General features: G+C 41.7%; 5 protein-coding genes across 16 annotated transcripts in view; 1 reads left to right on the top strand and 4 right to left on the bottom strand.

Moving 5' to 3' along the window:
* Window positions 1–239: 239 nt before the first annotated feature.
* On the bottom strand, window positions 240–4,424 carry LOC146495720 (uncharacterized). Its single transcript, XM_085142335.1, has 7 exons — window positions 4,310–4,424; window positions 3,330–3,472; window positions 3,022–3,144; window positions 2,652–2,685; window positions 2,497–2,532; window positions 2,087–2,186; window positions 240–2,008 (listed from the first exon to the last, which is right to left on the bottom strand). The coding sequence occupies exons 1-7, from the start codon at window positions 4,398–4,400 to the stop codon at window positions 1,915–1,917; spliced, it is 621 nt and encodes a 206-aa protein (XP_084998461.1). The 5' UTR covers window positions 4,401–4,424; the 3' UTR covers window positions 240–1,914.
* A 1,296-nt stretch (window positions 4,425–5,720) lies between these two features.
* LOC146495719 (uncharacterized) lies at window positions 5,721–10,716 on the bottom strand. 2 transcript variants are annotated; one of them, XM_085142337.1, is made up of 7 exons: window positions 10,624–10,716; window positions 9,624–9,766; window positions 9,060–9,179; window positions 8,790–8,823; window positions 8,673–8,690; window positions 8,315–8,420; window positions 5,721–8,233 (listed from the first exon to the last, which is right to left on the bottom strand). In XM_085142337.1, the coding sequence occupies exons 1-7, from the start codon at window positions 10,631–10,633 to the stop codon at window positions 8,137–8,139; spliced, it is 528 nt and encodes a 175-aa protein (XP_084998463.1). In that variant the 5' UTR covers window positions 10,634–10,716; the 3' UTR covers window positions 5,721–8,136. The 2 variants fall into 2 exon arrangements, with proteins under 2 accessions (XP_084998463.1, XP_084998462.1); XM_085142336.1 differs by having other exon boundaries at window positions 5,722–8,233; window positions 8,655–8,690.
* A 933-nt stretch (window positions 10,717–11,649) lies between these two features.
* LOC146495718 (uncharacterized) lies at window positions 11,650–12,772 on the top strand. The gene is made up of 3 exons (XM_085144250.1): window positions 11,650–11,678; window positions 11,811–12,572; window positions 12,610–12,772. Exons 1-3 carry the CDS (start codon window positions 11,650–11,652, stop codon window positions 12,770–12,772), a joined length of 954 nt encoding a protein of 317 aa, XP_085000376.1.
* A 1,276-nt stretch (window positions 12,773–14,048) lies between these two features.
* LOC146495717 (uncharacterized) lies at window positions 14,049–18,391 on the bottom strand. The gene is made up of 7 exons (XM_085142331.1): window positions 17,080–18,391; window positions 15,649–15,788; window positions 15,396–15,515; window positions 15,158–15,191; window positions 15,019–15,066; window positions 14,534–14,633; window positions 14,049–14,444 (listed from the first exon to the last, which is right to left on the bottom strand). The coding sequence occupies exons 1-7, from the start codon at window positions 17,117–17,119 to the stop codon at window positions 14,369–14,371; spliced, it is 558 nt and encodes a 185-aa protein (XP_084998457.1). The 5' UTR covers window positions 17,120–18,391; the 3' UTR covers window positions 14,049–14,368.
* Window positions 18,392–21,403: 3,012 nt separating this feature from the next.
* The window catches only part of ldlrap1b (low density lipoprotein receptor adaptor protein 1b), a 53,405-nt gene continuing 47,106 nt past the window's right edge, over window positions 21,404–27,702 (bottom strand). The window contains exons 7-10 of one of the 11 annotated variants that reach the window (XM_085142326.1): window positions 26,562–26,695; window positions 26,182–26,216; window positions 23,511–23,542; window positions 21,404–22,527 (exon numbers count right to left, since the gene is read on the bottom strand). In XM_085142326.1, the coding sequence (XP_084998452.1) occupies window positions 22,481–22,527; window positions 23,511–23,542; window positions 26,182–26,216; window positions 26,562–26,695 (248 nt within the window). In that variant the 3' untranslated portion in view covers window positions 21,404–22,480. Of the gene's footprint in view, window positions 26,217–26,554; window positions 26,696–27,702 lie in introns of those variants that run through there. The other 10 variants (XM_085142327.1, XM_085142322.1, XM_085142324.1 and 7 more) reach the window with 10 other exon arrangements.

The raw sequence follows: 27,702 nt of genomic DNA, 5'->3' as shown, positions 1-27,702 counted from the left end.
ACCTGATCTGTCCTCAGTCCCTGTTCTGTATCACGAACTTGCAGAAGAGTTCGCTCTTTCTCTCCCTCCTCATCGCCCTGACGATTGGGAAATAGACCTGCTCCTTGGTGTCCCATCACCTAAGAGTTGCCTTTACGGCCTTTCCAAACATGAAAGGGAGGCAATGGAAAAATATTTTTGATCCTGACGGAGCTTTTGTAAGGGCAGCAGCTAATATATCACAGATGGATTAGCATTTGGAACAATCCGCCCCTCGACTTCCCGTCTTCATCTATGATCCACCCTGTGTCTGCCTGTCTCATCCTGCCCCACAATATGAAGATCCATAACATTTTTCATGTCTCCCAGCTCAAGCCTGTCTGGAATGACTGTTGAATGACTGCATTCAGTGAAACCCGGCTCGAGTGATTGAAGTTCTTTTTGTTACCTGCAACAAAACTCACCTGTGTGTGGTGAGCAATTATAAATACTGAGCGAGCTGAAGTGGAGTGGAAGAAGTACCACTGGCACCTGGGATTGGGATGTATCACTAATGTGGAATCGTTTTTGCTATCATTGCAAATAAATTCCCTATTTTGAAGGAGCTTCTCACTTGACTCAAGCCTGACAATAATATGGCAAGTCCCCTAAAAAGTACAGCATCCTTACAGTGTAAGATGGGGAAATTACTAAGAGACTATGTGGTTAATTCATTGATATTATGGACTATTTAAATATACTTACAGAAGTTTGTGGGACTCCTTTCATGTAAAATACCTGACGTTAAGCAGTACTTATTCACATACTACCTAGTTTGACTTAAAATTATATACAGTTGCTTGTAGACTACTTGCAGCAGACAAAAAGCTATAATATAAAACCTGGAACAACATATTTGCATAATGCATGACTTGTGCTTTTAGACAAAGTGATTTTATTCTTTGCAGATGCATTAGCTGTGAAATTAACATGAAACTGTGACAAGAGCAAAAACAACAGATACGTGATACAGAAAAATGATTTGGTGAGCCTGATAACACAAACACACACACACACATTTGATAAGGCAGGATTCATGATGCATTATTTAGGACTAAAACATTCATAATAACTGGTCATAATCACAAGCAGTCCAGCACTACAATACAAGTACACTGTACTTTATTATTGCATCTCAACCCCAGGTAGTGTATTTATAATTATTATAAACATATATATCTTATATAATAGAAATAATAATAATAAACATATTATAAAAATATTAGCAGCATTTGGATAATAAGTTATTTATAATAATCTTTATAGTGTTGTATGCTCTGCATATATACTATGTGCTGTAATGCTATAGGACACTGAAAGTGCACGCCCTGGTGCTGCATCACGAGTCTCCGAGCTTCCACAGCTGGTTTACATCATTAACACTAACATGGGGGTCCTGGCTGGAAGTAGGGGGGTCATTGTTAATTTATTCATGCTACTGGGTCCTCAAAGTGCACTCACTGGTGCAGCAAAGAGTCTGAGAGCTTCCACAGCCCAGAGAACTTTTCACCTGTGCACCAATCCCTCACAGCGCTGTAACAGGATACAGTTTCTAACACTGAGCTGAGGTTTGTCTGTGTGGGAAGAAATCAATGACCTTTCATCAGTCACAGCGTTTTTTAGCATATTTTACCACAGAAGAGCCTCAAACTGTTGTTGCCATTTTGCTTTCATACAAATAAAATTGAATTGAATAGTGTGGAAGGAGGAACTCTTATGTTAGAGTAACATGGATTTCATTCTGTAACTGTCTTGTCCCAAAAAGCCGCCCGGCAAAATATAGAAAAGCAAACCCGCAGAGATGATATATTAATGCAAGCATACTGCTACTTAAGTAATGCAGGGAAAGGACGGAGAAAGCATGGATATAGATTTATCGTGCACCGAGAAGCTGCTCTATCCTCCTCCTGTCTCCACATCAGCTTTTGCTTGCGGAGCCTTCTTAAACATCACACCAGGGTAGATGCCTCCAGTCTGGCCACAGCATTTACTATCAAAGACAGAGCATTAGTTAGACCATGTTGGACGAGCATGTCATTAAATACAGCTGTTACAGTCAGATAGATACCTCCAAAGTCTATATTTGTAGCACAGGAAGCACACGAGGCCGAGCAGCAGCGGGACAATGAAAGCTGCTGCAATGACACCGATCTGGGAAGGAGGCACTCCTGAAAAGACAAACAGCCAACAACATCTAACATCATCTCAAAGGTCAAGTAGTTTGTTCACAGGTACAAAAACAGGCATTTTCTCAGAGCTTAATACCAGTCTTGAGAAATCTGCATGCAGTTGCACTACAGTCATAATAACGCCACAAATAAATGCTGTCATTTATCTGTGAAGTCATAAATAAACAGAGTGGGTTTAGCACTAGTTTGATCTCCTCACTAACTGGTGCTGAAGATCAGTTCTCTGCTAACATGAGCCACAGCGAGGCACCTGAGGCCTGAGCACGCTACCTGTGTATCAGATGCCTACCTGTGGTATCAGTCAGAGCTTCTGGAGGGCAGACGGCTGTAAAACAACATCAGAAAATCACCTTAGACTTATAAATGAACACAGAAACTCTAACACGGGCTGAACAAATAAAGACAAAAATTTAATTTAATTAAATTTAGCACGGTGATACTCACGGGTGCAGCTGGCTGTGTAATCATATGCTCTTTGCTATGGAGAACAAAGACACAGTGATTGTGATTAAAGGTTGTTTTCACATCATAGAAAGCGAGTGGACGTCTTTAAGTTCTTTAAACTCAAAGACGTCCACTCGCTTTCTTTCCGAGCTCCACAGACAACCATGACCTGGATGACTGAGAACCCACACAGACATTTTCACAGCATATTCATCTCATCATTTCCAGATTAAACCCCTCCTATGAACACACTGTTCACCCCACAATGCTTAACATAACTCAGATAATCTCTTCCCTCACATGTTTGCATTTTTAAACCTTTTTTTATGACTTAATTAGTTCATAACAAGGTATTTTTAAAGAGTCGTACCTTTATCACGCAAGTGGCTTTGAAGCTAACGTTGCCGATGCATTTGGAGGTGATTAGTGTGCCGAAGCTGCTGCTCATCACGGGCTGCAGGAACAGGCCCCGGTGGTGTGCGATCACAAAATCCTAAAGTCATCGAATTTAAAGAAATAATTAAGAAAACAATTCAACCACATTATATTAAAACAAGCCAGACTATCACACTGTAAGTACGTCATAATAGATCCGAATGCCTTCTCACTGCACACATGTTGATGTGTCATAGCTGCTTATGTTGGACTGATCAAACTGCTTTGGTTTATCACACTTACGGTTGCATTGGACCACGTAAACATGCAGCGGGAAGCCTCGTTTCGCATATCAGGGGACAGGTCTGAGATGTTGTATGTAGTCTTTTGGCCAGCATGAGTGACGGTGCACATGTCACGTGCACTGCAAAGCTGAACAAACACCCCTGGGAATAAAATGCAGTTTGAAGTTAAGTTATGTTACAGTTATGCACGTGAAGATTTTATCAGCACTTAATGCACGAGACAGTGAAGGTAAAGCTCATGCTGAGAGGTCAAGGACTAAGTAGGCCAAAGTAGGTCACGGTTTCATTTTTCTGTGTCAGATGTTAAAGTTGAGCTGTTAAAGTAAGCTGTGTCGTCCCATAAATACTGGGTCACGTGGTTAGTGGCACCACTCACACACACACACAAACACCAGCGACTCGTGACAGCGAGGAAACCTACTCCACACCCCCCTGGCCCGCCCCCTCCCGCCTCCCGGGAATTCCCTCAGTAAAGCCTAACTTTTAACACTCGTGACTGGTGACGCCATGTGTGTGTGTGATATGTGAGTTATGCCGCAAATCTAAACCGTGTTTACACGCAAAACAAAATCCATAAAAACAAACTACCCGCCATCTGTGGCGAACACAAAACTATTAATTCTGCAATAAATCCAGAATACATGCAGAATACTACAGAAATTACTACGAATACTAGTACCGCCCCGAACTGCATAAAAAACATAATCTAATAGTGTAGGACTACAAATACTACCGGCGCAGCAGCTTTAATATAAAGCGGTAAAAATCACAGCGAAGAATAATTATATTATAACACATTCAAATGTCCTTAAAGAAAGGCGATAGTGCTACTTCACAGAGTGACGCAACAGTCAGAACATGTCATCATTCCTCCAAATCTTTGCCTCTCTGTCATGCAGCTTTCACGCTTTGTTTCCAAGCAACAAAACAATAATAGTAATCATATTAATTATCGTTATTAATTAACAGGTCACTCACATAAGAGCGCGACAGCAGGGAACATCTTTCCTCGCGCGTTATCTCCACTTCTTTCATGAGCCTGCAGCCGGCTCCTGGAGACCGCTCGCATTTTTTCACATCGTTGCAGGAAGTGAGGATTTCAAATTAAAAACGCATATTCCAAGTTAGAAAGAAGAAGTTTAGATTTCACTATTTCCCAGACGTGGGTGAAGCTTAATATTGGTCTTTAAATCAAATTATTTTTTTCAATTTAAGTTTCACTTTATTCCAGGTGTAGTTTTTAATCCAGTGTAGGGGACTTCCTGTTAGTGTGTGAGTGTGTTTGAGATGAGCTAAAAATAACAAACCATAAAGTAATATGTTATTTATCTATAATAATGCAATAAACACGACCAGTTATTAAAACCGCTGCTGAAAAAGCAATGAGTGATGCATTCAGATCAAATGGAGCAGCTCCTGCAAGCTTGTTTGGCACCGATTAAGAGTAGTTTCAACTACTGCACACACACACACACATTCTCATATTTGAATATTGTGCTTTGTGGTTTGAGATTGCTAGGTTTCTGCTTTTATTGTGAAATCCTAAGCGGAACTTCGTACTTTTGATGATGCAAGCGGGAGTAATGTCCCAACATTAATACCACGAAAATGAGGGAGTCTGTGCAGCAGGACGGGAGCGAGTTTCGTGCTGATGATGTAATCCAGGAGGATGCACTGGGCTGCTGGGATTAAACCTAACTGAATGTGATACACGCGCTTCTGCGAGTACAAGCATGTACTCCTGTCCCTCAGAAACTAAACTTGGCCAATATCCACCTAAATGTAGTCAGTTTCAACAGATGCTGACATAAAATTCCCTAAAAAATCAGAGTGAAAGAAAATTAAAAGCATTCGTGACCTGATGTAGCTGAAAAAAAAAAGTTAAGGCCGCACTAAGGTTGAGGATCAGAGACTCAGTGTGAGTAATGTGCAGTATAGAAGGTGCTTTCACGTGAAAATAGACATCAAATAGAGCGCGGCCTTGCCCACATTGTTTCAAGCTTCCCAGAAGCTCATCAGCAGAGTTACAGAGACAACTGCAAAGCAAAAAATCCCCTTCATTGTTTCACTGTATTGTCAGACTAGCTCCTTGGAACTGACGTGAGGGTTACTAGAGTTCAGGTAGCTTTTCTAGAAAGAGAGAAAAGGGCTCACTCTGAATACCAGAAAAGAGTAAAGAGAAGGCACACAGCAGCTTGTGCTACAGTCACAAATACTGGTTCAAATACTTCAGTTTTTATGATAGCAATTTCCATGTACTCTAAGATGTTATGAAGAGTGATCAGATGAATTGCAAAATCCTTCTTTGCCATGAAAATGAACTTAATCTCAGAAATTCAATTTCCACTGCATTTCATGCCATAAAAGGACCTGCTGAGATCAATTCAATAATGTCCTCATCAACTCAGGTGAACATGTTGACGAGCACAAGGCTGGAGATCATTATGTTATGCTGACTGAGGTAGAATAGCAGACTGGGTGCATTAAAAGGAGGGTGATGCTTGAAATCGTTGTTCTTCCTATTGAACATGGTTACCTACAAGGAAACAAATGTAGCCATCATTGCGTTGCATAAAAAGTGCTTCACAGGCAAGGATGCGGTTGCTACTAAGACTGCACCATTTATCAGATCATCAAGAACTTCAAGGAAAGAGGTTCAATTATTGTGAAGAAGGCTTCAGGGCGCCCGAGAAAGTCCAGCAAGCGCCAGGATGGTCTCCTAAAGATGATTCAGCTGCGGTATCAAAGCGCCACCAGTGCAGAGTTTGCTCAGGAATGGTAGCAGGGAGGTGTGAGTCCATCTGCACGTACAGTGAGGCGAAGACTTTTGGAAGATGGCCTGGTGTCAAGAAGGGAAGCAAAGAAGCCACTTCTCCAAAAAAAAAACATCAGGGACGAACTGATATTCTGCAAAAAGTACAGCGAGTGGACTGCTGAGGAGTGGGTTAAAGTGATTTTCTCTGATGAAGCCCCTTTACAATTGTTTGGGGCGTCTGGAAAAAGGACTGTCCAGAGAAGAAAAGGTGAGCACTACCATCAGTCCTGTCTCATGCCAACAGTAAAGCATCCTGAGACCATTCATGTGTGGGGCTGCTTCTCATCCAAGGGAGTGGGCTCACTCACAATTCTGCCAAAAACAGCCATGAATAAAGAATGGTACCAAAACATCCTCTGAAAGCAACTTCTTCCAACCATCCAAGAACAGTTTGATGTAGAACAATGCCTTTTCCAGTTTGCAGAGTGTTTGATGCCTGAGATGCATCCTCCTGGCAACTGTGGAATTTGTAGCAGAGCCGAATTGAGCTCCAAATGGCTCCAAAGATAAAATATATCCGTGTGCACGCTCCTACATGCTGCAGCTTAAGGGAAGTGGGCTGACGTTTAGGGTCCTGCGTACATTTCTGCAGACAAAGGTACGCTGCTGGGGGACTTCCACGATGCACCGAGCGTTTCACCTTCTCTGACCATGTGTTTATATAACACTCTGCATTTAATCATCAGTCATCTCTGGCTCTCTTCCACAGCATGTCTTTTGTCCTGTTTCCCTGAATCTGGTTCTGCAGGAGGCTTCTTCCTGTTAGATTGGGAAGATTTTCCTTCCCACTGCCAAAGCAGTGCTTGCGCATAGGGAGCAATCAGATTGTTGGGGTTTCCCTGAATTACTGTACAGTGCGCTGTATGATCTTCACCTTCCAATATTAAGGGCCTGGAGATGACTGTTGTTGTGATTTTCACTAAATAAATAAAATAAAATTGAATTGAACCAAATTTTCCCTCTCATCTGAAAAGCTTCTGTCCCTGAAAGATGTGGAAAAAAGAAAGAAGTTGCACCCACAACACACGATAAAGACAAAATCATGATCACAAACAGAAGATTTTATTGATTTTAAACAAAAGGAAATCACACTGCGATACAGCTGGGTTAAATATACATTTCATCTACAAAGCAAACCAGCTCTTCTTACAAACGTTTCCACGGAGGCCCTGAGAGGTCAAACGCACTTCCTTTGGAAAACAAGGAAGTGAGACAATAACGTGACGCAGCAGCTGTGGAAGTGACAAACAGAGAGCAAACAGCTAATAGCACACATGTATCTACAATCTCACATCAATTATGTGATGATTGTGTTTCTACTTGTGGATGTTTCTCCAAGTTCCAGTGGATTTGATCTCTCTGGGCCATCGTAAATTTCACATTAAAATCCTAATAAAAGCCCTTCATCAAACCGTCTGCATGCATAGTTTAAAAGTAAAGAAAAATCATGTCTTCAGCTGCTCCCATTGGGATCCAAGTGCATCTACAGATAAAGTGCTGCAACTTTAAATGTCAGAGTTTTCTTGTAAACTGCTGCAGGCTCCTTCTTTCTAGTACCGGTACCTGCAGCAGGCGGAGGTCAGTCTAAAGAGGCACACAGCATTCACTCCACTGATTTTAAAGCTTAAGTTGCTGATTTTTGTCTCATAAAAATTTAAATCCTCTAATAAATTATGGCGTACTCTTACTTGGTAACCCTGTAGTAGCAGAATAGCCCATGAAGTCATGAAAGTGGCCTTTTTCATGGCCGTTACAGCTCTGATCTATTGACCCGGTGGAAACATTTTACACATTATGCACTAAAACAATGACTTTATAATTAAAGCGTATTTATTCTACTGGGGGTCCTGAGTGGAAACTCTTTGCTGAGTTTCTGTAACTGCCTGACAAAAACACAGAAAAACAAAGATATATAACGGACGCATATCGTTAATAAAATACTGCAGAGGCATCAACACAAAGTTTGAATCCAGCATGTGCAGAGAAACTTTTACACGCTGCTCTCCGGATTTCCCGTCTCCACATCAGCTGGTATTCGGACTTTCCTCTGCAGTGCGGAGTCTTGCATCACGGGCACATCGTTGTTTCTTCAGTGACAAGAGAATAACTATTTAAAACACGTCAGGTAACTGTGATGCATTTATATGCTGACACAATTAAAAGAATACCTTCTAGAGCGCACGAGGCACACCGTGAGGCCTGCCAGCAGCAGGACTGTCAGGATAACCACGACAGCAATCATGAAAGGAGGGACTTCAGTCAAGCAGGACTCCCCTAGTACCAAATCACAAAAACAGTTTCCTCAAAACGCATTCCAGTTCTGTGATGCACGACTTTTGTTGTGCTGTAAGAATGAAAGTGAAAGATAGCTGTCTGTGGTTTTGCAGCTGCAGCAATTTTACTCCAAGTAACAAAAGATGCGTGTGGTTGAAAACTTCCAGCATGTTAATCACGAATTCCTTTTAAATTTGATCTAAAGATCATACGTTATGCAGACTTTTGTCCCACCTTTTCCATCAAACAGACCTTTTGCAGGGCAGGAAGCTGTGAAAGAAAGAGAGAAAAGTCATAGAAACCTTGCATGATATGAAAAGGAGAAGAAAATATTCAGAATATTGCTTATGTGGGAGGAAGGTGACTAACTTGTGCAATTGGCTGTGTAATCTCGAACCGTGCCCTGTGGAAAATAAACATAGACAAAGACACATAAACAAAGAAGCATTCTCAGTTTATCTTTACATTTGTGGTTGTGATACTTCAGAGCAGGTTTATCAGATTTCCACAGTGAGCGAACCCACTCCTAAACTAAGCCCCTGCGCCCTTACTGTTCTTTGGAAACACTTTGCCCACAAACCATGCAAGCACAGAAACTTCCCCCTCACATCTTAGATTGTTTTTTATGCTCTAATGTACCTGTAAGACAACATGTCCTTCATAGACAATGTTTGGGTAGCAGCTTGAGGTGACGAGAGTGTCGCAGCTGCTACTTATCACCTGCTTCACGTGGTCCAGGTGGTTTGCGAGGACACTTTTCTGAAGTCAGAAAATAAGTAAGTAAGTAAACTTTATTTATTAAGCGCTTTTCACAGACAGACAATCACAAAGCGCTGTACACAAATATTAAAATAAACAATAAAATCAATAGACAATATATACAATGTAAAAGATCAAATGTAAATAATGTAAAAAATATAAAATATGTAGATCAACAAAAGGCTTGTTTGAACAGAAGAGTTTTTAACTGTTTTTTAAAAGAATCCACAGAGTCAAGCAAACGTAATTGTAGTGGTAAACTGTTCCACAGCCTTGGTGCAACAGACTGAAAGGCTCTGTAAATAAAAAGAAATTTTAAAAAACAGTTCATCACACAACAAAATGTTCTTACAGATATATTTGAAGAAAGCTTGACCTTTAATGTATGATAATAGTGTTAACCACATCTTAAAATGTGAAGCTGCTCTGAGTCGTCCTACTCACGTCTGCAGTGATCCAGGAGAACTTGAGCTTGGATCTGTTTGCATCCATGGAATCAACAAACTTCTGGATGTTGTATTTGGCTGTGCCACCACCGTGGGACACATTGCACATCAGGTCCTGTATGCTGGGGAGCTGAAGTCCACCTGTGGACAAAAATGTGCTTTTATAAGACTCAAAACCGCCATTAATGTCTTTATGCTTGTATGAAAAACAGACATTATCCTAATCCGTGCATACAGCTGTACTGGAGTGACGAGCTCAGGTATACTGATATACCAACACTCTGCAGATTAGAGGTAAGATAAAGATTAAAAGCGGTGTTTTGGGTTCTTTAAGTATAGGAAATGCTCTCATGTGACAGTCTTTGTGCCGCCTTCTTTCAGTCGGGGCATTTTTGATACATTCTCACTTCCCTTGAAGAAATACGGGATTGTCTGGACATGTTTCATATTAGGTCTGACAGCTGGTGATTCTAGACCAATAATCACTCGCTCAGATCTGAGTGGGGCTCACAGTAATCAGTCACAGCAATCAACTCCACTGACTTCATTACACGCTGTAGCAGACGTCTCCTCGGCCTTTGAATTGATTATCGATCAGGTAAACAGGAAGGAACACCACTAACGCTCACACCGCTCAAGTTCAAACAGTGAGAGCGATGCTTATCTTTGTGCCTGACTTCTGTCATGACGCATGCTTGGTCAGCTTTAAATGAGCTGCAATGTCACATTTGTAGCATAAATGTGACACTTTGCTTTCTTCTTTTTCAACAAAAAAAAAAAAGTGAAGCAAAGACCCAAAAACAAAGCAACAGTGAAGCTGGGAGAGAAGGTGAGCTTTAAGTGCTTGAAGGAAAACTGAACTCATTCTAACATGGAAAACAAATAAAACGATGAATGCAAAATACTCGGGAAACACATTTTAAATGAGTGCAGAAACAACGCAATGCCGCAGACTCCCTCAGGTTATTCACACTGAAAGTCTTTTGTTCTTTACTCACTTGAAAGCATCGCTGCCGGTGTCTCGCAGTCTTCACAGTCCTTCTGTCTTGAAACAAACTGCAGATTTCTTTTGAAAGCTCCACACAGAGACCACACCTTTAATTCATCGCAGGGCCCCGCATCTTGCCCTTCACTCCCCCACCTACTTCCTCCAACTCTTTGGGGGAAGACCGAGATGTTTTTCCAGCCACAGGTTACACATCATAACACACCAGAAAAAGGATATTGTGGGGAGTCACGTAGCAAATGACTTTAAAGTAATCTCACATCAGCCACGCAGAGAGAATCACGAAGTTCTCTTTGCGAAGAAGAACAAGAAAAAAACCACATGGTTTATGCTATGCACACCATGCCAAAACACACACTGTTGTGATTTGGTTGACCTTTGACCCAAACACAAGGAAAGAGGAAACCAAAGAAACAGACTCAGAGCCAAAATTATGGTTTCAGATTTTAAATATAAACATTTTGCAATGTCATTCTGCAAATAATAAAAAACAGAAGTGTTTATTGCAACACTTTAGATTTCAGGAATGTTTCGTTTGAAGCGTTGCAATAAAGTAAGAGCACGAATACGAACTGAGTGAAATAAAAAATCCCCTTCAGCACCAGGGCTGGAAACCATCTCACGCTTAACCCACGACGCTGTTACTTAACTTGACCTCATTCTTCTTCTTTATTTTCTTTGTTTTTATTAACCACTACATATATCTATAACATTTTTTTAACATCTATCCATCTCGAGCTGTTTCATTATACCACTATGAGGATTAAAACCACTTTGATTACAGCAGCTGACAGACTGTTTTGGTTTGGTTTCTTCGGGCTGAGACTGCAAATTCTTTGAACGCCACACACCAGTCACCTAAGGTCACACGGTTGTGGCCTAGTTACCTCAACGTGAGGATGACTGTACGCGCAAACATCCACATTATTCATTAGCAGGCATGCTCTGCCAGACGTCTGCTTCATCCTATTGGCTGACACTACTCACACCACATCCATGCGTGTTCTGTATACTAGTAATGTTACATAAGCTGCTGTCTGACCTGCAGTAACCTCACAGAAAGGGAAACACGGTGACATCACCATGTTATGGAGCATGTGTGAAAGTCAATGTTTTGGGTCAAACAGTTTGCGTCTGTGGCTGAATAGAAGCTAAAGATAAATACTGTATATAAACAAGTAACGAGTTTGGAGTGTCGCTGCAGGTTCATGTGCAGGGAAACTCCCACCAGTACGGTGTACATTTTAGGACATCGTCAGGTCTCAAGAAAAAAGTTGTCAGGTATCAGACAAAAAAATTGTCAGGTCTCAGTTGTCAGGAAAAAAGTTGTCAGGTATCAGACAAAAAAATTATCAGGTCTCAGTTGTCAGGTATCAGACAAAAAAATGTCAGGTCTCAGTTGTCAGGAAAAAAGTTGTCAGGTATCAGACAAAAAAATTGTCAGGTCTCAGTTGTCAGGAAAAAAGTTGTCAGGTATCAGACAAAAAAATGTCAGGTCTCAGTTGTCAAGAAAAAAGTTGTCAGGTATCAGACAAAAAAATGTCAGGTCTCAGTTGTCAAGAAAAAAGTTGTCAGGTATCAGACAAAAAAATGTCAGGTCTCAGTTGTCAAGAAAAAAGTTGTCAGGTATCAGACAAAAAATTGTCAGGTCTCAGTTGTCAGGAATCAGACAAAAAATTGTCAGGTCTCAGTTGTCAAGAAAAAAGTTGTCAGGTATCAGACAAAAAAATTGTCAGGTCTCAGTTGTCAGGAAAAAAGTTGTCAGGTATCAGACAAAAAAATTATCAGGTCTCAGTTGTCAAGAAAAAAGTTTTCAGATATCAGACAAAAAATTGTCAGGTCTCAGTTGTCAAGAAAAAAGTTGTCAGGTATCAGACAAAAAAATGTCAGGTCTCAGTTGTCAAGAAAAAAGTTGTCAGGTATCAGACAAAAAATTGTCAGGTCTCAGTTGTCAGGAATCAGACAAAAAAATTGTCAGGTCTCAGTTGTCAGGAAAAAAGTTGTCAGGTATCAGACAAAAAAATTGTCAGGTCTCAGTTGTCAGGAAAAAAGTTTTCAGATATCAGACAAAAAATTGTCAGGTCTCAGTTGTCAGGAAAAAAGTTGTCAGGTATCAGACAAAAAATTTTCCTGACAACTGAGACCTGACAATTTTTTGTCTGATACCTGACAACTTTTTTCTTGAGACCTGAAGATGTCCTAAAATGTACACCGTACACCAGTGATTTTTCTTGCAGTGAATTAGAAAAGCCCCTCTACCCTCTTACTTCCTGTTATATACACACACAGTAAATATGCTGTTGGAGTTACACGGCCACCCGCAGCACCAGCAAAAAATGAAGAACGTTTAAGGACTCCTCTGTGACTTCATCAAAAAGCCCCCACCCCAGAACAAGACTCGTGACTGTCATTGCTTAAATGTGCAGAGGCATCGTGTTCTGAAGTGGCAGCAGCACAAACATGACCGATCATTTCCTTGTGCATGTGTCAACCCACCTGCTCAGCTTCAATTGGCTCAGAACATATCACCAGATAGAAGACCCAAAAAAAAGCCCCCAAAGGAAAAACAGGAAGAAAGAAAAAACAAACTCAAACCAAGCTGCAAAAACACAATGAGCTCATGAGTCTGAGCAGAAGCTTTTAATGACTGAAAAAGAAACAGTAATACAAAAGATACAGAAACAAATAAAGCATAAAATATCCACTTCATAAGGACAGAGTAAAGAGAAGGAGGCATGACGAGTAGTTTAAGATCACAATGTTCATCTTTATAAGTTATATCATAATAAAAATAATATATTTATATATAAATAATATAGTTTCATATTATAAAATATCAGTAGCATAGTAAGTCATCTATATTTATCTTTATATTACTTTATGGTATATATACTATGTGCTGTAATGCTATAGGACACTGAAAGTGCACGCCCTGGTGCTGCATTACGAGTCTCCGAGCTTCCACAGCTGGTTTATACAAGGGGGGGGGGGGGGGGGGTATTAATGTATTAATGCTTTTTGGCTCCTCAAAGTGCACTCGCTGGTGCAGCAAAGAGTCTGAGAGCTTCCACAGCCCAGAGAACTTTTCACCTGTGCACCAATCCCTCCAACTAACCGGCAAGTGGAATAAAATCAACAATGGGATCGAGGCCGTAACCGGATACAGTTACAGTAACACTAATCAGTGAGCTGGGGTCCAGCTTTGGCAAGTATAGTGCAAAACAGGAGGGTTCGAATCCACTAAACAGCTACCCTGAGGCACCCCTGAGCAAGGCACCGTCCCTACACGCTGCTCCCTGGGCGCCCAGTGGCTGCCCACTGCTTCAGAGAGGAATTTTCCCACGGGGATCAATAAAGTACATTACTACATTATTATTATTATTATTATTATTATTATTATTACTACTATTATTATCATTATTAAGTAATGCTTAAAATAAAAGGTCACACATGAGTTAAAGTTTAGCACCTCAAGTCTCCAGCATCCAGTCTCATAAGTGTCATTCTGTCACTCATTACCACCACTGTGCTGTCATCAACTGTGCCAAAGTACGAACAAAGAGAAACTGTAAATGAGTCCAGAGGAAGTGTCCACACTCCCACTGCGTCTACACTTACTGTGTAGACGCAGTGGGAAACTACAGAAAGCATCCACACAGGTGGAGATTAACCTTTTCATGCACACTCTGCTTTAAAGTGAAAAAAGGGGAAAGATCATCGATTCAGATCTGTTCTTTCTACACAATTACTGGCTTTGCTGCTTCTTTCTTCGCGACGGTGTAAAGTCCTCTGGTTTGCCCACAGCGGCATCTCCTGCCAATGAAAACAGAGCAGCGGTTATGAACACGCCAGATGAGGACACAGCGTGTCATTGTGTGATTTATATACGGGGAGAAGATTACCTGAGATTTTCATTTCTGCAGCACAAGATGATGCATGCAAGCGCTATCACAATGACAATGATGATGATAATGACAGAGATGATCCAGTGATGAGAGTTCCCTGAGAAGGAAAACAGATTTAATAATATTTAATATTGCATTAAAGGCCAAATAAATTATTCGCAGCTAATAAAAACAGTCACGTTCTCAGAGTTTATTACTCTCTTAAATAACTTGAATGGGACGTTACACAGCATGCAGCCCAATGCTGATAAACACTGTTATTTAAAGATGATGTCATAAATAAATAGAGCGGGTAAAAAGCACTAATGTAACAAAGTTTGATCTCTCCACTGTAACTGATCTAATAATGAGGCCATTTCCTGCATTTGTTCATCACGTGTGAAAACACGCAGACGCTGCCAAACATTCCTGTGATTTAATCACGTTTCATTTCATTTTCGTCTCTTTTAGTGACACACAGACACAGTTACATAAATACTGACTGTTTTTTTCAACTCGGCCTCCGGGCAAAGGTTCGGGAGGGCAGACGGCTGCAAAAGAACACAAGAAATTCATATTTCACTTCAAAATTGATGAAAACAAAAACCCGACACAATGTGAGGACGGGGCAGTGATGCTCACCGGTGCAGTTGGCCGTGTAGTCGAGAGGTTTCCCCTACGGAAAACAAAAAGAGACAGTTATTAGGATGAAGCACTGCATTTCCCTGCATATTTATTTTGTGATTAGCAGATTTGCAGAGTAAACTCAACCTCTCCTGAGCAAACAGCACTATTCACACTACAACACGTCTGACAACACAGGCAAGTTTTTTCCCTGAAGCGTGCAATAAAGTTTTTTCTCATATTTGGAGGGTTGTACCTTGGAGTTGATGTGTCCTTCACAGAAAAGGTTTTCGATGCAAGTTCTGACAGTAAGAGCGTTGAAGCTGCGACTTATCACCACAGCAATTTGACCGACGTGGTTGGCGAGGACGTGTTTCTAAAGTCAGCAAATGAAAACAAATAAAAATAATCAGCCCGTCATGCAACAAAATCCCGAATAAATACAAATTACATGGAACCCTTTAAAGTTTATGATATATATAAGAGAACATATGTGAGAGGTCACTCACGGAGACGTTAAACCACGAGAACTCGGGCTTCTGCACATCCTTGTCAGAAAACCCGGTCTGGAGGGCGTACGTAGTCGTGCCACCATCATGGGAGACGGTGCACTTCACTGGCTGCCCGCTCAAAGCCTGCACGAACACACCTGGGAGCAGAAAGATGGGGCTTCTTTATTCTGACCAATTACAGTGAGCTTTATAAATAAATGCAAATGTTATTAAGCTTGTTGCACATTTAAATATCAGTGTGCTCAGGTGAGACAGTTACATGTAACTGATTTATAACAAATAAAGAAACACTATGCAGGGCGCACGGTTTTGCATAATCCATGCAACAGTGTACTGAGTGCAGTTTGCATAAAGTTTGGAAGTTTATATTTGTGGTCTGAGGCCTGAGTTATTGTTATGAAGCTGTTTTTTTAGCTGATGCCAAAGACGAGCTCTGTGCTGAGCTTAAACAACAACAATTAACAGATTAACTACATCCTGTGGAGATGAATGACCCATTTTTAAACCTGAGCGAATCAGTTTTAGTTTACTTTTAGCTTTGTTCAGCTTACAGCGTGTTAGTCATTCTGATCCTTGTGAGTCCCTTCTTTGTGAGGCGTGTTAACATTTGTAAACATTGTCTCGGTGTGGGAGGAGGGGCAGCTGATAAAAATACTACGCAGTCGCATAAAGAAGGTCACTTGATCACTATAACAGTAATAACTCAAAGTGTTTGGGGAAACCTGGACTCTGTACAAAGCTCCAGTTCTTTAAAATCTTTTTTTTTTTAAGTCACTGACAAAATCAAATAACCGGATGTTCAAGTTTTGGAACAGAAAGGTGGACCCGCGGGGGAGTGTCATGTCTAGGAAATGATGTAATATGGCCTGATCTTGTGACTCGTCGGGCTCGTGACTCGTGTTGGTTTTCTGTTGTCAAACAAGTGCACACACACATACACACGTGTGTGAGTGAGAGAGTGAGAGAGTGAGAGTGTGGGAATGTGTGTGTGTGTGTGTGTGTATAGACCTTTCAACCAACCTGAACCAAACCGTAAAAATCTGAACTAAACCTCCTCTGCTACACCAAACTAAACTCCTTCTAAAGAAAAACAGATAAATCAGTTTAGGACGCGACGATGAATCCAGCCACAGACGACACGTGGAAATAACTGCAGTGCCGATTACACAACAGGAAACATGTTAGTGTCACCTTCCCGAGGTTGTTAGTAAAACAAGATCAGATCACTGCTCGAGTAAATTTAAGTAAAGACAGTGAAAGCTGTCGAAGGCTGACTGGATACCGAGTGACGCAATCTCACCCTCGGCGTGCTCCTCTCGCAATCACACGGACATTCACCACATAAAAATACTTTCCCCTTCGTCATACAGAGCACACACGCTCTGCTTCCAGGAAGCTTTTTAAAAAGTTCTTTAACACAAAACTCACTCAGCAGCAGCACAGCGCTCAGCCTCCACCCTCCAGCCATCGCTCTGGTGACTAAATGCTCACTTCCTGGACTCCTGTCTTTGTTCTCACACGGTCTTCGCTACCAAAACTCCCCCTCAAAAAAAACACTCAATGCCACGCCTTCAAAATAAAACGTGCTGAGAGTTATATGATTTAAAACACATGAAAGGGAAGACTCACTGCAAACTAACACATACTGATCTCTGATCAGCTTCATCCTCTACTCAGATGAGGATGCACTCATTCACAGCTCAAAGGGAGTCACTGAAAGGTTAGACGAGCATAAAAATGATGTGAATCACATGGAAAAACATTCACTTAAATCTTTTAATAAGTTCTGCTGAAAGTCGACTCGACGAGCACAAGGCCTGTTACCTTTAGTGATCATGATTGATTAGATCTTTGCCAGCATAATGAGGATTGTTTGGCAGCTCTCACTGGAACCACTGATACTCAGACCAATGAGTATTGGTCAATGTGTGGAGTCATCGGTCTTCCACACTGGAGAGTTTCACATGATCATGGACTGCGAGGGTCGCGACCATAAAAAGCACCTGCTTCAAAGATGTGCACGAGCCAAATGCAGTCTCAGGAAGAGTTTTAAAGATTGAGCTCTTTGGCATCAATGACGCGTGGTATGTTTGGACGAGTTAAGATTCGGTTTTCAAAGCTAAGAACACTGAACCAGCTGTCGAGCATCAGAAGCTGTTCTTCTGCAGTGGTGCTGGTACAAAGAGGAGCAGGACTACCTTCAAATTCTCTGAGACAGGTGAAACTTGGACATGATGGGGGGGTTCCAACAGGACACATTAAACCTGGTTTTGGAATAAATAAAAAAGGCTAACGCTAAAGCCACGACCTTATTTAAAATCTGAAGTCGGGTCCGTGCCAGGAAACTAACCAATTTTAATTACGTCCACCTTTTCTGCAGAGACTGCAGGTTAAATATCCAACCAGAATTATGCCAGAAGCACCAGTTTAGCTCACCGGGATGAGCAGGCCTTTGTCGCATGTCTTCCCCTCACCCTCCCTCCACTTTCCTGTCAGTCTTCACTTTCCCAGAAGCATGTTGATGGATACTACAAAGCATCTGGTCAAGATACAACTTGTTAAGTTACATTTAACCATATATTAAAGGTGTGTATGTCTACACTCGAGTCTATTGAAACCTAATGTCGTTAAAGGCTGTACAATCATTTCACCAATCAGTTCAAAGAAATCATTAAAACTCACAAATTATCGTGACATTCATTGACATTACATCCATGCTGAATGGATGTTAACTCTTGACCGTCTCCACTACCATCACCAAAACACCCAATCAAGGATTTTTCCTTTGCAGATGGCACACTGACCGTGCACTCAGCCACAGTTTTTTCCTTTAATTTGTCACCTGTCATCAGTAAAGTCTTTAAATCTTAGTATATTTCTAATTATTCAAAAATATATGTGACTGGATTCAGATGTGCTGGACTGAGTTAAAGATGAGTTTTAAGGTTTGTAAACAGTCAAAACTTTGAAGTAGGAATTTGATTATTGATGTTGCTGCTAAACCTGTTGAGCAATCACTCATACTGAGCCAGCAAAAAGTGCCTGCTTTATCCTTCCTCTCAGTAGCCTTTTAATAACATATTTTACAGTTAATGTCTTTAATGTGTGCTTTTATTTTGAAAAAAACAAAACAGGAAGGATTCTGAAAAAAAGTCATATTAACGACCTGATGCAACCGCTGCGTAGGGTGGCGAAATCATTCGCTCGTGATGACGAAACGTGACGACTTCACCCAGACTGCTTTATTTTGAAAGTATGTAAACAAATGAAAAGCACCATTAAACAAGTTTTATCAGCAGCTGATATTTACAGACTCTGTGTAACCATCAGTTTCACTGCATGGCAATAAATTATGTTTATTTATGTTTAATCTCCAGTAATCTATCTACATTAACCACACAGGTGCACAGTGCTAGGGAGTAGGTGAGGATAGTTTTGTTTGTTTGTTTTTAACACTGTATGTTTAAATAAAATAAATGTCATTACAATATATAAAGCATTCAAAGTCAGCTTTTTTAATTCATGAAAAGGGTGATGTAATGTGAACACACTGACCTATTTTCAGCCTTTTCAGCCATGTTCACTTAAATCATTCCTGAATTCGTCTGAATTCAAGTTTTCAGGGAGGAAGCTGGTGAAGCAGGAAGGGAACAGTGAAGTGTTTGTGAACTGTTTGGTACAGAAGAAGGGTCTTCCATGAGAAATATGTGTGTCAAGTATAAAAGGAGTCAACATAATAGAGCAAAACAAGACTAACTGGTTGTGTCAGTGAGTCTCTCACATCACTGTGGAGGAATTTTGGTTCACTGTTGTTTGCAGGATTGTTTTAACTCAGGTCCACTGGAGGGTTTTTCAGCATGAACAACCTTTTTAACGTCATAAACAGGCCTTAAACATACTGTGAGACCGGTGTCCTTAAAAATGTCTAGATTGGATTTTTTTTTTTTTTTTTTTAAGTGTGAGGTTGAAATTTGGAAAAAGGTAAACTGGACGTGTCCCAGATCCCACAGTACTTGGCTGAACGCATGACCGAAGCACGTTGGTGAGTCGGGCTGTGCAGAGCACCTGAAACGAGACATTTAAAGGATGTTGGATTATACAGTGCAGGTCTAATTGGACTGTCCAGAAATGCCAGGAGAGACTTCTGTCTACAGGAGAGCTGCTGGAGCCACAGCCAGGCTGCTGATGTGTTCATTTCTAATCTCGTCCATCCCAGTTTCTCCCAAAGAAAATCATCTCCAGCTCGGCCTCCTGTCTCCAAACCAAACACCACAGCAGGTCTCACTGCCATCTTGTAAACTCTCCTTTTCACGCCTGCTGCTATCCTTCTGTCACACCTTACCTCTGACAATCATCTCCACCTGCTCCACCCATCCTGCACTGTCTGTTGCTTTGGATGGTTGACACCAGATACTGAAACTATTCTACTTTCACTACTTCAACTCCATGTGTCTTCTCCTTTCTGCCTGCCATCCTCAGCACAGATGCCAGCCTCAGCACAGATCACAATGTTTTCTGTGAACATCAGAGCCCACGGTGACTCACACCTGGCCTCATCTCTCAGGCTGTCCATTGTTAACAGTAATAATAATTACTGTTATTATTATTATCACAGTAGTATCATTAAAAGCAGTATTACACCCACTTTAACAAAACAATTTCCAAAATATGGGATATTTAATGTATGACGTAACTTATAGTTAAACAGCCTTCAAAATGTTTTTTTTTTTTTTTTAAAAACTGCTCTGGCTTCACGTATTAAAAATCAGCTGTATGTTGTTGTAACACCACACGATGGCGCACTGAGACAGCTTCTTTTACCCAGGTGAGTCATTAAGAGTTTATTCTTACTGATGACCTCCACAGAGAAAACGTTTTAACAGTGTGTTTAGTGTGGACTGCTCACCTGCTGTCGGGCAGCCTCTTCCTGTCCACGCTGTGAGCTGAAGGTTGAAGCTCATGGATGGTTGACCAGAGCACACCTGGGAGGCAAAGGTGGAGGGATGACGGCTGGAGTTCTTTGAGAAGTGGACCGCACAGTAAGTAAACGAATAAAAGACGTAAATACACGACCCATATTTCGACCTTTGGCTCGACGAAGCAGTGAAATAACCGAGATCCGTCTGTGATCCTGTGCGCATGCGTCTCCAAATGCAGAAAAAACATGAGGATTTGGTGCCACCTTCTGAGTTTTCCTAGTTAAATGTACACTTTTGTCTTAAGTAAAAAGAAACTTACAATTACAAGCTACAAATATTTAAATATTTTTAAATAAGAGGGTTGACTCATTGAAATAAGCCGATCTGTGAGCGCGCAGTCTCAGAAACAACAATATTACCTGTGAGGCTCACCAGCCCCTCCTTCTTGGACGCTGACAGATGTTGTCTCGGGACTCCGACAAGCAACAGCATCAAACTTTCCTGAGCGCTCATGATCATAAACTTTATTTTTAGTCATTCAATTTTTTAATTAAAATTTTAGATTTGTGCAGATTTGCCTCACGCCACTGTGCGAACAAAGGTATTTCTATTACAATGTCTACAAAAAAAATTGTGATTATTTTATTATTTGTTTTATCTATAAATAAAAAAATATATATGCAAAAGCAAGCAGACAGTTTTATGAGCTCTGAATTAGACAAATCAGTCCAAAAAAAGAAAGAAAACAGGCAGCAAATCCCCACAGTGGAGAAGACGTGACATAAAAATAATATTCAACATTTAGATTTCAAAATAAAAAGTGACACACACTGATAATTGGATTTTTATTGAAAACCGATGAATTAAATTAAATGAATATATTAACAAATGCTAAAATAACACTGGGATCCATCCCTGGGAAAAATATAGTAAACTAGTGGAGTGAACATAATTTAACATATGGTGATGGAGCGCCGCGTAACACCTGCATCCTCTCACACTGCTTGTTTTTTTATAACGGTTTTCAAGTCGTCTTCAGCGACGGTGAAGTCTCACCGAGGGTCAAATATTTAAGTTGAGGAGGAAGGGCGAACAGAGGCACTGCGTATAGTCCTAAATGATGAGGCTGACACGTGTGGACATTAAATTCCCTTACATGAAATGTGTGCTTTCGAACACGGATGAATGCAGAGTGCAAAAATAGATTTTGCAATACAAAAAAAAAATAAGATTGTCACTTTGTTCTTATTACACAAACACTCTCTGACCGACACATACACACTGTTTTTTTAAAGCTTTTGGTGCCCAACAAAAGGCCGAAGCACACAGGTAGTAACCTCACCAGTGAGTTTCCCTCGAATCCAGTTACAGTGCTCCATGTTCAGGTATATAAAACACTCACCAGCACCCTCTGTGACCTCACTACGACACAAACAGCACTCGGCTCACTTTGCACACATATACACTGCACATTCACACAAACACGTGGCGTACACAAGCACAAACACAACAGTAAACAGACACAGGAGTGACACACAGACTGCAACGCACATTAACTGACTGCATGTTTTTCTTTTAAAAAAAGGAATAAATGGTTTGTATTGCTTTGGCCTGTTCTGTGAGCAGCCTGCTCGTGTCGCCGTCCTCCTCCGGTCACGCAACTACGCGTGCATCAGAGAGAAGACGACAGCAGGGAGGCGGTGGGGAACATGGCGGATGTCACAGTGTCCTTTTCGTCACTGCAGTGTTCGGACACGTTTACCACCGGGATCCTCGTTTCCCTGGTTTTCCCTTCTTGGCCGAGGCTTCACGTTAGAACCCCCACGTGTCTTTTTGTGCCGTGAAGTCCGACTCCTCTTGGTCCCATTTGCCGGGGGACAGGCACTCTTCAGTGCTGAAGTCCTGAGGGTTCACCCCAATGTCCAGGACCTGGGGGTTAGTGCGAGACTCAGCGAGTCTGTAGCGACAAAGGGGAAGAAAAAAAAGTAAAGACATTTGATTAGCGGCTTTGGTAAAACCATAGACTGTACATAAAAGATGGACATGGCTTCCATCTGAAGCTCTAAAGATGACTGGGGTGCCGGGGCAGAATCGCTGAGCTGGAGTCGGCAACGTCTGGAAGAAGCTCAAAGGAGAGATGTTTCTCCTCTGTGATGATAGGACCCAGTTGAGCTTGCTCGGGGTCTAATTAGGCTTCCTGGACTATTTTTGAGGTTCCACACAACTGGGAGGAGTTCCCCGCAGAGATCGCATCAGTTTTGGGAATGTCTAAGGAAGCAGTGCTTTCAAGTTCCCAGAAGGAACTTGAAAGCACTGCTGAAGAAAAGGACATCTGGAACACTTCAAAGGATAATGTCCATCTTTTGTATACAGTCTATAAAATCTGATTTGCTGTTTGCAACGTTTACAGATCTTTGATGATGGTCAGTACAGCGTGCACAAAAAACAGGAACATAAAAATGGACATCAAATTTTTAATGAAAATGATTAGAAAATAATAACAATGTGGCCAGATGTGGAAATGAAACAAATCCCCTACTTAAACAGCCATAACAATCTAACACGAGCTGCTCTGATCATAAACAGAAGGGCTTATTTTTACTTCGTATGAACGTGCCACTCTCCATCTCTGTGTTAAAGCTGATGGATGTGAGGCAAACACTCAAACATCTGTGGACAAACATCAGGATGTGTGGCAGAAACGTCCCTCATACTTTTTTAAACAGTGAAATGGTAAAAGAGTGAAGGCGTCCTCCTCGCTGTGCTCTAAAGTTAGTCGACTGGCTACGGTTCTGTGCTATGTTAATGGTTCCTGTCATGAAACATGATGTGGAGACACGTGGGGTGGTTGATCACGGCTACCCGCACAGATGAGCGGGCTTAAACAGTGAGGTTGACAGGACGATGAGGTCACAACATCCAGTGACATGATATTATTACCTGAGTAGGATTCAAAGCTATCCAGACTGCGGCTGAGGGTGCAAAGAAAACATCACAAGTCAGGCAACAAACTCCTGAAAGGCCTAATTATAAAGCAACTGGACTGATCCAGCCAGCAGAGGGCAGTGCAGAATCTCAAATGCCAACAACAGTCAGAGCTGACAACAGAGGCAGTGGACAGACTGGTGACAAATTAAAGGAAAGCTCTGAAAGCTTGTTGTGGCTCTGTTACTCTGTGTGAGGGCATCTTGGCAGCTTTGTTTAGAACCACCGAGCTCACCTTCAGCCTAGCAGGAAACACTGCTGTGCTGGTGGGAGGCAACACAACAACATGACGGCCTCGATCGGTTCAATAAATTTTGGAACGACACGTCCATCACTGCCCTCGAGCACCGACGAGGGGTGCTGCATCCCTTCAGTAGAACTCTGAGACTCTTTCAGACGCGCTTTTAAAAACCATCACTGTGGGAAATGTTACCGAGTCTGAATGCATGCTCTCACTTTAAGAGTGAGCGAGTTTCTGAGCTCAGTAAAAAGCAGGATTATTCAGGAGCATGAGAAAAAAGAAATGAAACAAAAAGTTCAAGTATTGCTTGTTACTTTATGAACTGTGAAACATCCTGCAGTTTCACAACACTGTGTACTTTGGCTCATTCTGGGAATCAAAAATGGGCCTTTAAGGGAACAATCCAGCAAACCGTAGGGCATAAATTTAGCACTTATAGCAGTACTTCTGTCAGCTTTACACCCTTCTTACTGACATCACCTATGGCCATCTAAAGCAAGTAAAAGATAAATAATTAAATAACAAGAAGGTTCCAAAAGAGTCATACGGATGCGTTTCTTTTATTTAAGACAGCAAAATGTCTTTAAAATGCAGAAAAACTTGACTTATCCTCTGAGATTTGGCATGAAGTTAAACCTCACTGACAGTGAAGAAAGGGGAACAACTCAAAGGTGCTTTTTTAAAAAAATTAAAATTGTTTACCAGGAAATACTTTGACTAATCGACATCAGGGAGACTAATATTTTTAACTATCATCTGAATTTTTAATCCAGATAGTAAAGTTTATCGATAACACTTCCTTAAACAGTTCAAATGTCCTGAATCACAAACAACAAGTTTATTTAACGCATTAAGAAACTCTTAATTTGTGCCTGTGTGCAAAGCAGCTACATATGGTGCGTGTGCTGCTCGCGCCTAATAATGAGTTACAGACCCTCTGACCACTAATCTCTGCTGCTGTTTCTTTAATCTGAAATAATACTGAGCTGTTTCTTAATCAGACAGAACAGTGATTAAAAAGTCACATTTACTGTGCTGTAAACAATCCATTAATCTGGAGCTTATTTCACTCCTCGCGCTAAACTGTAAACTGTAAATAACTCCATTACTCAGTGACATCCTCATTCACAGACTCATAAATTGCCTGTAATTTTTTCGCTCTCTCGCTCTGACCCCTCATCAACCAGCACGATCAGCTCCTCCTGACAGATAAAGAAGTCGACCTTTCCCTCGGGGGAGCCGAACTTCCAGTTAGCGGATGCATCTCTGCTGATGCTGGGAGCATCCTCGTTAATCACAGAGAGGGCGGCTAATGGCGTTAGAGTGTAATTACAGTGTGTGCAGACAAATAATCATCTGATAACGGGGCTAAAATGGCCTCTTAGTGCTTGATTACAGAGACTGAGCCGCCCATTCGCCCGCCACTAAATGAAAAGTGAGAGGATGTGAGGCCCGCTGCAGGATTAAGAGGGAATGAAAAGCCGAGCCAAAGGAAATAAACGCAGTCGTAAAAAGCTGAACGAGTCTTTATGGCAGTAAAATGAAAAGCTGTAAACATTTGCAGAGTGCAAACTTGACAGCAGACCACCGCCGCTTATCAGAGAGGCCTGCCGATGGAGCTCAAATTGAAGTATCAGTCACAGCGGCTTCCAGCTCCGCTCTGACCAGTTTGTTGATGGTACAGACAGAAGTTAAGCAGAGACAACGGACTTCCCAGTCAACCTTGAACCTGACGACCTCGTGTTTCCTGTGCTTCATATTCAAGTTCCCAGTTTGATGTATAGTCATGAAAACATTCAAAGTTTCAACAAAAAGCCTCAAACTAAACAAACTTTCTCCACATTTTTGTTTCGAGTCAGTTTTCCAAGTACAAATGATCCTTTCATTTTCATTCCTGTCACAGAGCTTTTGTTTTTATAGCAGTTAACTATTTTTTTAATTTAGTTTTTGGTTTATTTGAACTATAAAAGCCTCGCTCGGTTTGCACTCAGACGTCTGCTCTGTTGAAAGTGTCACGTGTAAATGTTCCTGTGGTCCAACCTAGTAAGATATCAGAGTTAGATTAACAGCTGTGAGGGCAAAAAGACTTTCCTATACTGCAAATAACAACATCTTCACTGGGCTTGGGATATAAATACCAAGCAATCCGTCTTCTTTTCCCCCCTCGTAGGAAATTGGTGTGTGGCAATCAAAGCCTAGAAAGGCAGCATGACTCAGGGAGGGTGTCAGCTGAGTCAGGGCCTGTAAATGAGCCGGGGTGAGTCAAGCGGAGGGAGAGGCAGTGTTTACTACAAGTGCAGCCCAAACTACAGACTCCTGATCCCAAAACAGCAGGTCATTAGAGCCTGAGCTCCAGGGAAAACCCAAATTAACTCATCTCCTCACCTTGAGAAAGCCTCGTCCAGACCGTCCTCCAACTCCTGCCAGACAGAAAAACACAAACACAGTTTTTGTCTTATGAGGTGATAACAGTCCTTACTTATTACACATTAACATGCACAAAGTCTCCTCTATGCTCTCAGGAGGTTGGGTTGAGTTATGCTGTTTGCAGCCCCACACCCTCGCCAGTTATTTGATAAGGCCTGTTCTGTTCAATAGGCTATTGTGCGCTTCATCGCGGCAGCGGCTCGGCTGTAGAAAACACTCCTTTGAATACAACAGGTACAGTACATCACTCGGACGCTTAATCACCAATTCCAGCACGGCGGTCTTCTTATCAAGCTGAAACAGCTGAAACGTACTGACCGGCCCTTCTCTCGTCTTACCCATACAGTATTGTTGTTCTCTGTTGCGTGATTATGCACCGTAAAGGGATCCGACTGGGTCTGCTTTGTTCCTGAGTGGGTCAGCGCCGCGTTCGCTCCCTCAGCCAAATCCAAAAGTGTCCCCGTGGCGACCTCTGAAAATCAAAACAAAGTTCGTAACATTAATTTACTCCTAAAAACCACACGGGCACCTGTGATGGTCAACAAACACGAAGAAGCAGGAAGTCAAGTGGCTAAAGTGGACACATGAGATTTTCCTCATGTTCGATTGATTGATTGATCTCTGTAAAAGTTTGTGCTGAAGGTCGACGACGGGCAGCGACGAACACGATCATATCCAAATAAACTAAAAAGCACAGAAGCAAATTAAAAGACGAGACTCTCGTCCAACACAGGAGGCGGTTGGAACTTAAACACAGCTGATGCTGAACAGATTACATGCGGTCAACGTGCTCAGCCTTAAAAATACTTTCTGATGTCATAGAGCGATCCATCTGTCCATCTCCCACTCATCCGAAGATGTTACAAAGATCTCAACATCATTGAACTCTCTCCCTGCTGATCCAGAGTGAGAATTGCACCTTTTGACAACCTGACGAATCGCCACCTTATCATAGTGGCGGTGTTTGTGCATTCCTGGTTCCTGGTTGGATCCTGGCAGCAAGAACCCCTGTTAGGCTCTCCCATGCCAAACTGGTCCCAGGCGACACAAAGGGACCCTCAATCTTGGACAGTAGCTTCTTGAGCCATAGAGACATGGTCATCTCAGTCTCTGTGAGCACAGAAGCCCCACCCCTTTCTGTTTCTGAAGGGCAACCAATCAGAAGACAGTTGACTTAAAGTAAAGGCCATAACAGCTTGTTTGTCGGGGGCCTGTGTAGCAGCTCAGTATGAAATAAAAGCTGGTTTAAAATGTGAATCATGCAAAGAATGAAAATATGGAGCTGGAAACGGGCAGGACGGCCCCCACACTTCTCATTATCAAGCTTCTAATGCATCTCATCAATTCAGCCATATGTGGCACGTCACTTAGTGATAAGTGAGCACGCAGTAACCCCGCGCCTGACTACGGCGGCACTGCTGAACTGTAATGGGATTGGCTCGTAATGGCCCTGCCCGATGATTAATGCGTGTCAATAAT

This window comes from Neolamprologus multifasciatus, chromosome 19 (assembly GCF_963576455.1).
Source record: "Neolamprologus multifasciatus chromosome 19, fNeoMul1.2, whole genome shotgun sequence".
NCBI classification, from domain to species: domain Eukaryota; kingdom Metazoa; phylum Chordata; class Actinopteri; order Cichliformes; family Cichlidae; genus Neolamprologus; species Neolamprologus multifasciatus.
The sequence above is the reverse complement of the archived record's forward strand: the minus strand, read 5'-3'. Positions and strand labels throughout refer to the sequence as shown.

Excerpts from the sequence above, each read along its gene's own strand:
- LOC146495720 (XM_085142335.1), bottom strand. The coding sequence starts at position 4,400 with ATGCGAGCGGTCTCCAGGAGCCGGCTGCAGGCTCATGAAAGAAGTGGA. Across the intron at positions 3,145-3,329 it reads TTACGTGGTCCAATGCAACC|GATTTTGTGATCGCACACCA; the intron begins GTAAGTGTGATA and ends CGATGACTTTAG. Across the intron at positions 2,187-2,496 it reads AGCTCTGACTGATACCACAG|GAGTGCCTCCTTCCCAGATC; the intron begins GTAGGCATCTGA and ends TTGTCTTTTCAG.
- LOC146495718 (XM_085144250.1), top strand. The coding sequence starts at position 11,650 with ATGTTACATAAGCTGCTGTCTGACCTGCA. Across the intron at positions 11,679-11,810 it reads AAGCTGCTGTCTGACCTGCA|TAACGAGTTTGGAGTGTCGC; the intron begins GTAACCTCACAG and ends TATATAAACAAG. Across the intron at positions 12,573-12,609 it reads ATCAGACAAAAAATTGTCAG|GTCTCAGTTGTCAGGAAAAA; the intron begins GTCTCAGTTGTC and ends AAAAATTGTCAG.
- LOC146495717 (XM_085142331.1), bottom strand. The coding sequence starts at position 17,119 with ATGGCTGGAGGGTGGAGGCTGAGCGCTGTGCTGCTGCTGA. Across the intron at positions 15,192-15,395 it reads AAGGACACATCAACTCCAAG|GGGAAACCTCTCGACTACAC; the intron begins GTACAACCCTCC and ends TGTTTTCCGTAG. Across the intron at positions 15,067-15,157 it reads CTACACGGCCAACTGCACCG|CCGTCTGCCCTCCCGAACCT; the intron begins GTGAGCATCACT and ends GTTCTTTTGCAG.
- LOC146495719 (XM_085142336.1), bottom strand. Across the intron at positions 8,691-8,789 it reads TTACACAGCCAATTGCACAA|CTTCCTGCCCTGCAAAAGGT; the intron begins GTTAGTCACCTT and ends TTTCTTTCACAG. Across the intron at positions 8,234-8,314 it reads TGCCTCGTGCGCTCTAGAAG|AAACAACGATGTGCCCGTGA; the intron begins GTATTCTTTTAA and ends TTGTCACTGAAG.